This window comes from Empidonax traillii, unplaced genomic scaffold, assembly GCF_003031625.1.
Source record: "Empidonax traillii isolate 1590-97213 ecotype Southwest subspecies unplaced genomic scaffold, ASM303162v1 scaffold2254:size37206, whole genome shotgun sequence".
Classification (NCBI taxonomy): domain Eukaryota; kingdom Metazoa; phylum Chordata; class Aves; order Passeriformes; family Tyrannidae; genus Empidonax; species Empidonax traillii.
Genome location: NW_020957447.1, coordinates 23,244 through 37,206, shown reverse-complemented (window position 1 = coordinate 37,206; position 13,963 = coordinate 23,244). Strand labels below are relative to the sequence as shown.

Genomic DNA, 13,963 nt, shown 5'->3' with positions numbered 1-13,963 from the left:
CTTGATCAGGGATCCTTGATCCTTCCCTGGGAGGGTGGGCAGGCCCTGGCACAGGTTGGGCAGAGAAGCTGTGGCTGCCCCTGGATCCCTGGAAGTGTCCAAGGCCAGGCTGGAGCACCCTGGGCTGGTGGAAGGTCCCTGCCCAGGGCACTGGATGAGCTTTAAGGTCCCTTCCAACCCAAACCCTTCCATGATTCCACGACACCTCCATGTACCTGGAGGTCCTCCCCACCAACTCCCATGGATTCAGGAATGCTGAGAGCTCAGCAAACAGGGCTGGGACACACTGGGGCTGAACCTCCACCCTCTTTACCTGTACCCCCGAGTCTGAGTGTGGGGATGCTTTGTAGCTGGGATTTTGTAGCTGGAATTTGGGATTTTTTTTGGGGGGGTGGGGGTTGTTCCCTCACTCAGAGCTGTGCTCCTGCCAGCCGGGGTGGGCATTCCTTGGGAAAACTCGGAGCAGCCACGGACAGGGAAGTAGGACACCCTCACACCAAGGGAGCTGCACTCCCACGGATTTGCTGTTGTAAGGATTTATAATCCTGTTAGGAGAGATTAGGCCTGGTAATTTTATGCACATTTAGTCTCCTCTGAGGCAAAGCCGAGGCATTAAACTCCTCACTGAGCACTCCAGATGGGATTGGAGCTGCTGCTCTGCACGCAGGGGGCCAGGATTCCATCCACCTCACCACCACAGTGCTCCCAGATAACCTCTGGAGATGCCACTGGACGGGTAGGGAACGACCTGGAGTTGTGGCTGGGCCAGGACTGCCGTGGATTTTGGGGGAGAGCACAGAGAGCACAGTCAGATTGTCCCTTCGTTCCTGGTGGCTTCTGTCCAAGCTGTGTGCGTAGCAATGCTGTGTAGCCCCACTGTGGGAGGTAGTGAAATGTGCTGTAGTGTCGCTGCTCAATTCCACAGTGTCTTTCAAAAGGTATTTTTTCTTTTTTCTTTTCTTTTTCCCTTTTCTTCTTTTTTATTTTTTGTTTGTTTTCTTGTTTTTGTTTCTTTTTTTTTTTTCTGTTTGTTTTCAACTAGGACCCCTACTATGGCTGGTGGCCTATTTTCTATTGACAGAAACTACTTTGAAGAGATAGGAACTTACGATGCAGGAATGGATATCTGGGGTGGCGAGAATCTTGAAATGTCTTTTAGGGTAATTGCTGTTTTCCTTCATTTTCTGTCCAAAAACCCCACAGTTGTGCTGTACCAGTTCCTACCCCACGCTCAGGGCGCTCTTAGGTGGCTTAATTTGAATTTCCAAGGATTTGGGAAACACCTCCCTGCAATATTTCCACCCTTTTTACTGCATGAAATATTTTAATGCTCTTTGGGGGGGTTTTATGCTTTCAAAATTATGTGTATTTCAGCAATTCCTTCTTACAAGAAACAAGGCTTCCTGCGAGCTGATACTGATGACAGATACTGATGTAAATTTATTTATAAAACAATATAAATATGTGTTTTAACAGGAGTTTTGGAGGTTGTGACGTCACGAACTTGCAAGTTCTGGCTGGGATTTTTGGGGCTGTGTGAGGGAAATTCCCCATCCTGCAGAAAACCCCCGTATTCCTGCTGGGATAGGTGTGTTCCCACGGCATGGATAACATCTCTGAGGGAAATGCATTCAGTAACTGCCCTGTAGACAGACAGGAGAGCTGGAAAATGGGGGCTTTGATAAGTGGTGCTTGGAAGGGGAGTTGGAAATGGCTTTGAACTGCTCTGATGGGGCACAATTTGCAGTAATTCTGGGCAATAACCCCCGGGATTGCTGTCTGGCACCCACAGCACGTCCTGGAGAGGCCCTTTGTCCCCTTCTTCTGCCTTTGCTGTTCAACCAGGACCATTTTCCGTGACAGAAACCCCTTGGAAGGTTTTGATGAAGGAGGTATTTCTGGAGAGGACCAACTGAGAATTTAAAAGCATTTTCGGGCCATTTTCTATCAACTTTATTTGTTCGCTTTGCACTAAAATCAAAGGGTTGAGTTACTTCTGCTGAGCCTGAGTGTTTCAAATGAGGAATTCCAACATTTTTTGGTGTGCAGACCCCCAAAACACTCCTTGGTTGTCCGCAGAAAAAAGATAATCCCTGAAACCCCAACTCCAACACGAAGGGATAAACAGGGGAGGTTTTGTTAAGGGTCTGCATTGGAGAATATGGACATGGCAGGGGGTTGGAACAAGGTGGGTTTTGAGGTCCCTTCAGCTCCAAACCATTTTTGGATTCTGTAAATACATGGTATGATACAGAGCAGCACGGGATCATTTATCCAGCTCCCAGCAAATGGTAAAGAAATGCCCTAAATGGGATATTCCCTGTGTCCTGTCCCTCCATCCCTTGTCCCAAATCCCTCTCCAGCTCTCCTGGAGCCCCTTCAGGCCCTGCAGGTGCAGTGGGGTCTCACCTGAGCAGGGCAGAGGGGCAGAATCACCTTCCTGGGCCTGTTGGTCACCTTGCTTTTGGTTTCTTTACATATATATATGTATATATAAATATATATAAAGTAAAACTTTCCCTTCCCTAAATAACCATTGCCAGAGCCCTGTTTCAAATTGCACTTGAATTCTATGCAATGTTTCTCTCAGTGAGCCAGAGATGGGCTTAACTTCTATAAGTTCAGTGAGAATACCAGCATAAAGATCTCCATTTCAGCTTTAAATTATAAATCTTAGTCCCAGGGACAAAGACCAACAATATCCGTGCTCTCCACAGAAATCCCAGGGGATAAAGGCAGGGCAGCAGCTCTGCCCTTGCTCTGATAATCAGAATAGAAGAATATAAGACCGTAATAAGAATATAATCAGAATATAAAAATACAGTCAGAATATAAAATACTTTTTAAGGCTGAGGGGAGGGTGGCAAGGAGAGGAGACACACGAATTTTGAGGCATGAATTTCATATCAGAGAACGTGATTTTATGTTTCCAGAAGACTTTTCCACTTTAATTTCAAGAACCATTGCCAGCCTGGAATATTTGCATGGCCTGAGAGAGGGCTTGGTGTTAAGAGCAGAAATAAAATGAATAAAGTGATGAATTTCCAGCCCTGGGATATTGCCATGAGAGGGCCAAGGTTTATTGTTTATTGTTTATTTATTAATAAACTGGTGCTGTTTATTGGAATTACTGATTGAAATTAATTGTTCTGTAAAGGCCACTCAAATATTTCAGGTGCATCGAGTCCCACTGGGTCAATGACAGAAAAGGTATTTAAGACCCTCTGATGTGACACATCTGCAGGAAACTGGGAGCAGAGAGAGCCGAGGGTTTGGGGAGGTTCCTCCAGCTCCAAACCTGCCATTATCCAGCAGGACATCTCTGGAATATCTCATGGAAAACAGGAGACTCTGTTGTGGTTTGGAAAATGTCTGTAGTGGGGTTGAGCCCTCAGGATGTTCCTGGAGCTGTTTTTATTTTGGGGGTTTTATCATCAGGTGGGAGGGGGGAGTTTTGATGTTGGTCCAGATACCCAAAACCCCCCCGTTTTGTGAATTCCTGAATCCTCAAAAGCCTTTCCCTCCCTGGATCACGTCCAGGGTTCCACCCCCTGGACCATCTCATCTGCCAGCAGCAGTGACAGCACCCCAAACAAATGCCATTATCCCAAACATCGGCATTCAAAGGATTTGCAGCCCTTTTTGGGCCCCCAGGAATTTCAAGGATGGCTCTGGAGCGGCATCCAAGGGGGATAATTTGATTATTTCTGGGCAAATCAATATTTTGTCTTTTTGCTGTGCTGCTGATTGCTCTGTAATGAGCCCTTTATGGGATGTCTTTTAATAAAGGCAATTGGAAAAAAATAATAACAGTCCTGGCAGGAACCTCTTCCAGCTCCGAGAGTCTGATTTAATAATGAAAACGTCATTTATTCTTAAGCCTTATTTTTATTTATAGAATTCCTTAAACATTTTTAATTTTCTGCTGTGTTCTCTAAATGTTTTTTCCCAGTTGGAGAATGCCCTGAGAACTTGCTGCTCAGAAAGGAGCTCATGTGGCTTGGGGAAGGGTATTAAAAATAATCTCTGCACCAGGGAAAAATAAAAAGATTATTCTTTAGAATAATCCAAGTAGGCCAGAGCAGGGCTGGGGGAAGAAAGTGTGTGCTCTGACAGGGGTAAGATGATGTTTATTTGGGATTTCTGGCAGCTGTTGGAAGTGCAGAAGAGGACGTGGAAATGTGGATTTCCTCAGGGATGGGACAAGTTCTTCTTGGGCTCCGAAGTTTCTGTTTGAGTGCTGTGGGAGTTCATCCAGGAAATGAGTAAAGGGCAGGGAGGGTTAATTCACTTGTGTCTTGGTGTAGTGTTCAATTCAAATGTTTTGTGATGGAAATGCTGATGGGCTGGATCCCCTCTGCTCTGGAGCCAGGCTGGGACAGCTGGGGGGGATCACCTGGAGAAGAGAAGGATCCAGGGACACCTGAGAGCCCCTGGCAGGGCCTAAAGGGGCTCCAGGAGAGCTGGAGAGGGACTGGGGACAAGGCATGGAGGGACAGGACACAGGGAATGTGTTCAAACTGGTTTAGATGGGATATTGGGAAGGAATTGCTGGCTGGGAGGGTGGGCAGGCCCTGGCACAGGTTGGGCAGAGAAGCTGTGGCTGCCCCTGGATGCCTGGAAGTGTCCAAGGCCAGGTTGGAGCAGCCTGGGCTGGTGGAAGGTGTCCCTGCCCATGGCAGGGGGTGGCACTGGATGGGATTTAAAGTTTCTTCCCACCCAAACCATTCTGGAATTCTGTGGATGCTTTCCCAGGTACAGCAGATCATGAACAGCCACCTCACCCTGCCCGTGTGTGAGGTCTCACCTTCAGCTGCAGAATTCCAGGTGTAGCAGAGCACTGGAACACATGGAAATAACCAGTTTTATCCCAACCCCTCCTCTGGGTTTTGGGATCCCAGGGCTGTGTGGGCTTAGTTGGGTCCCGGGGCCGGTTCGTGCCTGGGAGGTTATTTTGGAAGTCCAGTGTGACCTTGGAATTAATTCTGCGTGTTGGGGAGTGGAATTTGGGGAATATAAATCCCTAATCACCTGGCAAGCAGATGGAAAAGCTCTCTCTGTGCTTGTCAATATTCCTCAGCTGTGTGAGTGCATTAACTCATTGGAGGAGCACAGTTTGCTCACAAACTGTGCTTCAAATGTGTTTGTGTGCTTGCATTTTTCCCTTTCTTTGGGCTGCATTCATTTTCTCTCTGTCAGGACTCTTAGGATTCCGTAGGGAAAATATTCAAGATGCACCAGTTTAGCTGATTTCATTACAGAGATTTTTGGTATTAGGTTTTTGAGGATGTTTTTCTCCTGTTTATTATTTGCACATCATGCATTCCAGAGGCTGTGTGCAGAACAGATCCCCGAAATCCCACAGTCCTCTGTCAGGATGGGAACCTGTGGAAAGCAGCTGCTTTACATGGGAGTATCCAGGAAAGTTGCTTTGTTTGGGTTTCTTAAATAACATTGAAAAAGGTCCTTTTCGTAAGAAGAGGATGCAGATTCATCCACACTCCTGTTCCAGCTGTCACAGGGAGCAGATGGCACCAAGGAGGGCCAAAAATGTGCTTTCCAAGTGTCCAGGAACAGGTGTTTTTTAAAAAAGGGTGGTGTGGGAGGAATTTCCTGCCAGGGAGAGCAGCAGGACTGGTGGGGGGGTTGTGTGTCCTCCTTGCTGAGCTGCCCAGTTCCTCCCAGTTGCTTTGTGAGCGCACCAGTTTGTGTATTTTGGGTTTATTCCCTGCTCCCTTTGGTGCTGTTTGTGTTTCCTGGGATCCATCAGCCCGAGGTGCCACCTGAGCAGCCACACACAGGGGGTTAAGCACAGGGAGACTGGGATGCTGTCCTGGCTGATCCCACAGAGCCACATCGCTCCTCATGCTGATGAAATTAGGGGAAAGGAGGGAGCCCTAATTAAATCAAATCTGCATTAGGTTGCCATGGCAACTCAGGTCTGTGTCAAGGAGCTCTAATTACAAGACTTCACCAGTGTTCCTGTTCAAACCACCCAGTGGCTCCTTAACTTGATGCTTTATCACCAGAGGGGCCTCGTAATAAAGAATGAAATTATATATATATTTTATATATATTTTTTAATATATATATTTATAATGGATATGTATAATATATATTATATAAATATTATATACAGTATAAACATCATGTAGTTTCTATATAATATATAGTATATAACATAAATATATATTATTGTTGCATATTATATTCTCATATGTAATATGTGTAATATATTTATAATACGTATAACATAATATATAATATTTTATAGATAAAAATACATATAATATATTATATAAGAATATATATAATATATATTATATATAAAAATTTATAATATATATTATATATAAAATATATATAAAATATAATATATTATATAAAATTTTTTATATTATATAAAATATGTATATAAAATATAATATATATCCTATATATAAATTTTTATATTATATATAAAAATAAAAATTATAATATATATTTTATATAAAAATATTATATATAAAATTTTATTATTTATTATATATATAATATATAAAATATTATATATATAATATATAAAATATATTTAAAAATTTTTGTATCTGTAAAGGTTCTTCCCTGTTTCTCTAAACGTGTGTTATGGCCCGTGGAAATCAGTGAGTGCCCCCGTGCAGGGTGTGTCTGTCTGACCCCGGTTCTCCCGTTCCCTCCCAGATCTGGCAGTGCGGGGGCTCCCTGGAGATCGTCACCTGCTCCCACGTGGGACACGTGTTCCGCAAGGCCACCCCCTACACCTTCCCGGGGGGCACGGGCCACGTCATCAACAAGAACAACAGGAGGCTGGCGGAGGTGTGGATGGACGAGTTCAAGGACTTCTTCTACATCATCTCCCCGGGTAGGGCGGCGATCCCTCGGCCTTGCGGTCTGGGAGGCTGAGAAGTGGAAGTGTGAGGTGTGGAGGTGTCATGGAGCCGTGGAATGGTTTGGGTGGGGAAAGCCCTCTTAGATCATCGAGGCCAACCACTCCCCAGCACCGCCCAGGCCACCACTGACCTCTGTCCCCCAGTGCCACATCCTCAGGGCTTGGAAATCCCTCCAGGGATGGGAACTCACCACTGCCCTGGGCAGCCCCTGCCAGTGCCTGACCACCCTTTCCAGGAGAAATTCCTGCTGATGTCCCACCTGCCCCTCCCCTGGCACAGCCTGAGGCCGTTCCCTCTCCTCCTGTCCCTGTTCCCTGGGAGCAGAGCCCAATTCCCACCTGGATCCATCAGGGAGTTGCAGAGCCAGAAGGTCCCCCCTGAGCCTCCTTTTCTCCAGGCTGAGCCCCCCCAGCTCCCTCAGCCCCTCCTGCTGCTCCAGCCCCTTCCCAGCTCCGGTCCCTTCCCTGGACTCGCTCCAGCCCCTCCGGGTCCTGTTCCCAAGGAAGAACATGCCAGGCAAGGCCCCTCCTCTCCTGCAGTTCAGAAGGGTTTTTTTTTTGAACATTATTCCCATAATGCTCATTTGCAGCCAAGCAGGGAAGGTCTCTGACCCACCTAGTCTGAGAAATGCAGAATTTGACCAGTTTATCCCCAAAATCCCTGAAGGTCCCTAGAGAGGATGTCAGTGGGAAGGGCAGCAGAGGTGCTCTGGCTCAGGCATGGAGAGCAGGAGCCCTTGGGAGCACAACCCTCAGGGCCAGGAATTCCCTGCAGGAATTCCCTTCCCCATGGTTCTGGATCCAGCCTGGAAAACCTTTAGGAAGGCAGAAAAATTAATGCACCACAAAAATAACCATGCACATCCTAAGTGCCCTGTTAATGGTGTAAAAAAGGTATTTATGGATCTATACCTTTGAAATACATTAAATATAGAGCTGGAGAGGGACTTGGGACAGGGACCTGTTTTTTTTCTGTGAAGAAAAACCACCATTCCCTTCTGAAATGAGCCCAAATGTGGTGTTTCTAAACATGCCCTCCTATCTTTACAGTCACACATTCCTATGTTTGCCCAAGGTTTTGTTACAAAATTCCAACACAGAACCCCTGGAGACAATTTCATTGAAAGAAAAGGGTGAAATTAGGCCAATAAATATAGGTGGTCTTGGTATTTTCTGCTCTCTTTTGAAGTGATTTATTAATGTGCTGTATTAATTGAGAGATAAAATGAGATCATGATGTTCCCCAGGATTAACAAGCAAACGGAGGAGAAAAGATTTAGCAAACAAAATTACTATTCTAACTGAAAACTCTCCATAAAAATGCATAGAAAATAGTAGATTTTTTTTTAATAGGTCATTCCTAAAGATCAGAAATTGTTCCCAATATTTTTAATCTGCTTTTTTTATCCTTTCTCCTTCGTTTATTAATCAGAAAAAGAGAGATCTGTGCCTAATTCTGCTTGAGAACAAAGCAAGTTGCATGTTAGTAATTAGGTCTCTGAAGCTGTTATCCATCAGCACAGACTCATCTTCCCACTCCTCCCCTGGGACCTGATTAATTGGATTCCTTAGCTGATATCCCAGGAGAGAGAGGAGAGCCAATGGTTCTTCACCAGTGAAGAGTATTAAATATCTCTCTCAGCATAATTAGGGTGCACACCTAATAATTAGACTCCAAATTAAAATTTGATCAATAGACTTGCTCGTAAAAACAGAGCTCTGCTGAAGAAGAGCCCTTCTGAATTTTTTTTTTGGGGGGGGTCTTGCACATTGTTTTAAACTGGTGCCTTCCTAAGGGTAGGGAAAACCTCTTTATTTCTGGGCCCCTGGAATGTGGCCGTGGCCGTGCTGCCTGTTTGTTGCCACGTGCTGAGATGAACCAGGAACTAGAATTTTTAATAAAAAAATAGATTGAAAAAAAGAGAAAAAAAAAAAGGGGAAAAAAAATCCCCAAATATCCCTGCAGTGAGGAACACTTGTCTGCTTGGTTTAGTGGAACACTGCATTGACAGGGAGTTTGGGCTTTTCCTTGGAGCTGCAGCTCCAGCCACAAGCCAAATAATTCATGAGGGTTTAAAAAATACCCTCAGAAATGCTGGATACGCTCAGATGGGATTAAAGGAAAGCCCCTTTCTTAGGGAAGAAAGGAAAAGGAGGAATTTGCTCAGTGAAACAGGAGCTGGTGTGTGGCCCTGTCCCAGCTGGAGTCGGTGATTGGAGCCGTGGAGCGTTTGGGATGAGGTTAAAATGCTCCTGGGAGGTGGAAAGGGGAGGGATTTCCCTCCTAAATCAGGACAAACCCTGGCAATTGTCTGACTGCAAAAAGGGATTTTCCCTGTCTGTGCCCAGAGGGGAATGGAGATCCCCATCCTGGAGGTGCAAAATGGGCCCAAAATATTCCTTTATTTTCAGCGATTCTCTCTCCTTCCCCAATAAATATCAGGGATTTATTGGCACCTCTATTAAGTCACCAAACCAGAGCAAACCTCTCATATGGATTAAGTTTTCCAAGTGTTAACTTGGAAATGTATGAAGCCATGTTAATTGTACACGACAGAGTTCTTTGTCCAGGATGACCTGGGAACTCTCCAACGCGTTGCATTAAAATACCTCCTGCTTTAAAGAAACAAATTTTATCTCTAAAGCAGTCTCTTTGTGCTTTTTTGGGGCAAAAATTCGGCTTCATGTATAAAACTATTCTCAATTCTTCTGTTTCACTCCAGATGATTTTTTTTTTAATCCACCTTTACCATAGTGAATTAACATCTCCTCACTCAGAAATGGCACATTTTTGCCAAATTTGGAACTGTGCCCCGGTCTGCCCATTTTTTCAGGATATGCCTGTTAGGGGAGGGGAAAAAAAAAAATCAGGTGTAATACAAGCCAGCAACCATTTAATTTGTGCTGCAAACACATCTGCTGCTCCCTGGAAACAATCTGCTGCTTCCCTGAGATGCTTTAAATCCATCCTTTCTGCAGCTTCCCCTGGTGTTTCGTTCCTTTGTTGCACCCAAGGACGTTTTCCTCATGTTTCCTTATTTAAGTGGGAGCAGACTCGAGCCATTCCTTATTTTTATGTTTCCTCTGAGTCCCATCGATTATTCAGCAAGTGGGGACAATAAATAGGGATTGATTTATAATGGCCTGGCTTTAAATGGAGCAGGAGGAAATGGAGAGGGTTGCTGGGATCCATAGAAATGAGCTCCTTGCTGGGAGGCAAGATGAGGAGAATATATAGATATAGATATATCTATATATAAAATAAAGGAGTTTTGGGATCAGGGAATGTTATCCATGTGCATTTAGGCAAGAAAGGGAAGACTCTTGGAAGAGAAAGGGGGCTGATGCCCAGTGCCAAACTCGCCAAAACCTCCCCACCTCAACATCTGTTAAAATGGAAAACCAGGAGTTTGTTTAATTACAGAAATGTAAGGGTGAGGTTGAGTTGGATTGAGTGGGAAAAGGTTTGTTGCTTTTTCTATCCAGGAATTTCAGGGCTGAATATTTCCACTTCCTGAAGTTTTTTATGCCATATTTCCCCAGGGCCTGAGCAAGTGCCACTTAAACTCCCCGGCACCACACAAGAACATTGGGCTCCTTGAGGGGCTTTCGCTGATCCAGAGCTGGTGGAGCATCAGTTGCTCCTGGCCATTGTCAGCAGGATAAAGTGCTTCCAGGAGCACTTGGATTTAGCCTGGAGCAAGAATTGGCAGCTGTATTTCAGTTAATTATCTAGAACTCCATCACCTCCTACAATGACACAGAGAACACATTAACCTGCTTTGTCAGAGATGTAACCATGTTTGGAAATGTGGGCATGAGTAGGGATCCAAAATGAGTGTTGTGGGTAGTAATGGATGTTCTTACTGTGGTTTGTACTGAATTTCTCTAAAAATTGCCATCATCCTCTTCTTCAAGGTGTGATTTCCTGTCAGAATATTCTGCTATCCCTGGAGCTTCACTCCTGTGAGAGTTTCAAAGCAAGATCCCATAAACAATGGGAAGTAGAAGATGATGGAAACGCAGGGTGGATTTCAGAGATAAATCTGGGAGTGTTGTCCAACCTGTTCCACGTGAGGGCTGGGAGCTGCTGCTGCTGCTTTGCCAACCCTGATTGGACCACAGCTCTCTCCAAATTGAGATTTAATTGGGCTACAGGGAATTTTGGACTTGCTTTTGGTTCACTTGGAAGTGTCCAAGACCGGGTTGGACTGGGCTTGGAGCAACCTGGGCTGGGGGAAGGTGTCCCTGCCAGTGGAAAGGGGATGGAACGAGGGGAGCTTTAAGGTCCCTTGCAATCCAAACCATTCCATGACTGTGGGATTCTCTGATGGTTTAATGGGATTTTGCTCAGCCCTTCTCTCGCCGTTCCAGGTGTGGTGAAGGTGGATTATGGAGATGTGTCCGTCAGGAAGGCCCTGAGGGAGAGCCTCAAGTGCAAACCCTTCTCGTGGTACCTGGAGAACATCTACCCCGACTCCCAGATCCCACGGCGCTACTACTCACTGGGAGAGGTATGGCATGGGCACGGGGACACGGGAAACTGGGAATGCTGGGAACAGGGAATGCAGGGAACCAGGAGTGGGGGGAACAGGGAATGCAGGGAACCAGGGATGCTGGGAACAGGGAATGCAGGGAACCAGGAGTACAGGAAAGAGGGAATGCAGGGAACAGGGAATGCAGGGAACCAGGAGTACAGGAAACAGGGAATGCAGGGAACCAGGGATGTAGGGAGCCAGGAGTGCAGGAAACAGGGAATGCAGGGAACCTGTAAGGAAAGGAAACCAGTGGCACAGAAAACCAGTAAGTGCAATAAACCAGTAAAAGCAGCAAATGAGGAAGTGCAGGAAAACCAGTAACTACAACAGCAACTCACCATCCAAATTTATCTTTGAAATGGAGCAGTGGACGGGAAAAGTGAGATTTGGGACAAATATTTTGACATAATGAATATGCATCATCCCTTTCCATCATCCCTTATTGTTCAGAAACAGGCTAAAAAAAAAAGCTTTTTGGGGGGCTTTTTAACAAAAGAAAGTAGTTTGTTCATTGAGTGTTTCCCAGCCAGGCTGCCTGGAGCTGAGGATCACAGACATTCCTGATAATGCCATGGGTTTATACCACCAGGAGCTGAAATCTCTTTAAAATTCAACTAATTCACTGTTAAAAATGCTCTATTGAGTTGTACCTACGCTGACTTTTAAAAGCTCTTGAATGGGTTGATTTAAGGGTAGAATAACAATCAAAGGGGAAAAAATGGCTTTTTTAAACACCCAGGAAAGTAATTTCCCATTGAAACTTGCCTTTGTAGTGAGAAATAAAAGGCACTGTTGGGTTCCCAGTGAAATTATGGCAAAATAAAGTGAATTGTGGGTTTACAGCGAGGAAAGAACTCGTCTAACAAGTGTCAAATAACGTGGGTTTGTGCCACATTGTCAGGCTGCAAAATAGAGCTGGGAGAAAGTCATCAAACAGTTATTAAAACACCTGATTTTTGCCAAGGTGGCCTCAGTTTCCATGGAAACAGCAGCTCAGGGGCTGGGAATTCAAACTCCTGCCTGGCTGTTCCAGCAGCTGCCGCTGGAGCAGGAAAGGGGATTTTGAGCCCCAAAGCAGCAGGAAGGGGTGAATTCTGAGCCAGCAGAAGTGCATTTTTCGGTCGTTTTTCTCCTTTTCAGTGGAGATTTGGGCAGGGTGTGAACTGTCCCACCTGGCAGGGCAGCAGGGGGGTGACCAGGCTCGTCCTCAGCTCAGATCCAGGGAAAAATGATGCTCCAAACTCCCCCTGGAGTACAGGGCAATCTAAATATAAGGAGGGTCGAATGAGATCTCCTTCAAATGCTTTTCACACTTAATATCTAGTTTAAAATCTCATTATACTCTTATTGTATTTATTGTCACCTTCTCTGGGGAATGTGATGTATTTACAATTTTCAGTAAGTTAACGCATTAAAATAAATCAATACCTGTATTTGAATGCACAGAAAATGTACTTTCTGCTCTAGAAACGTGATTTTTTTTCTGCACAGACATTTCTTTCAGGGAATATCTGACCTCTTTCCTTCCCTCAGATCAGGAACGTTGAAACCAACCAGTGTTTGGACAACATGGGCCGCAAGGAGAACGAGAAAGTGGGATTTTTCAACTGCCATGGAATGGGAGGAAATCAGGTAAAGGAGGGAAAAAGAGAGGAAAGGTGTGGTTTTTGTACAATAATTGGTTGAGAGCGGTGGAAGAGCTGGAATGTCACCCAGGTAGGGCTGGGGGCTCGTCCTGGGGACCCTCACTGGTCCTTGGCTCATTATAAAAATATGAGTGAAAAATAGCTGTGTAATTTTTATATTAAAACATAGTATTTTACAGAAACATTTTCAGATTTAAAATACCTATTTCAATTCTATTTTACACAAAAATAATGTAATCAACATCCCAAAGTGTTTTGGATTTGGGTCAGAAGAATTTTGGGAGGACTCAGCCATTTCTTTGAGCCGTTTATTTTATCTTACTCTATTTTATTTTATCATCTTGGCCATTTCATATATTTTCAGCTCTTGAGTTGTGTCTCTGATATCTGGAGTGTTTCTGTGGCTTACAGTGGATCTCTCCCAGTTTCCCTCCTTGGTGCTGAGCACCAGGACAAGGGAATTCCTGGCGCTGGTGGCTGGAGGTTGAGGCAACAGCAGAACAGGTTTTATGTGAATTGTCCAAAATGTGAAGGTTGTGCAGCCCTGGCAGAGGCTGGAACCCCCATCCCTGGGGGAATGTTTTACCTGTCACACTGGAATGTGTGAAATCCATTCTTTATTTAGCTGTAAAATGCAGGGTGTCCTCACCCTCTATTTTTAGGTGGCATTAATATCATTGTCTCTGTAATTAGTGTGGGTGGGACCAAAGCCAGCCTGGGAATTCTGCATCAGCCTAATTAGCATTCACTTTTCTTCTTATCATGGTGACTTCTCCAAACCCAGCTTCCTTAATTGCCAGTTCAGACATCCCTTATCCCTGGAATCAGAGAATCCCAGAATGGGTTGGAAAGGACCTCAAAGCTCATCCCGT

The 13,963-nt window shown here is 44.9% G+C and overlaps 1 protein-coding gene across 1 annotated transcript in view; it reads left to right on the top strand.

Annotated features, from left to right (window-relative positions):
* The first annotated feature begins 1,046 nt into the window (after positions 1-1,046).
* LOC114071747 (polypeptide N-acetylgalactosaminyltransferase 13) overlaps positions 1,047-13,963 on the top strand; it is a 22,651-nt gene continuing 9,734 nt past the window's right edge. Inside the window, exons 1-4 of the mRNA XM_027909603.1 lie at positions 1,047-1,160; positions 6,700-6,880; positions 11,282-11,421; positions 12,979-13,077. Coding sequence (XP_027765404.1) covers positions 1,053-1,160; positions 6,700-6,880; positions 11,282-11,421; positions 12,979-13,077 — 528 coding nt within the window. The 5' untranslated portion in view covers positions 1,047-1,052. The remainder of the gene's footprint in view (positions 1,161-6,699; positions 6,881-11,281; positions 11,422-12,978; positions 13,078-13,963) is intronic.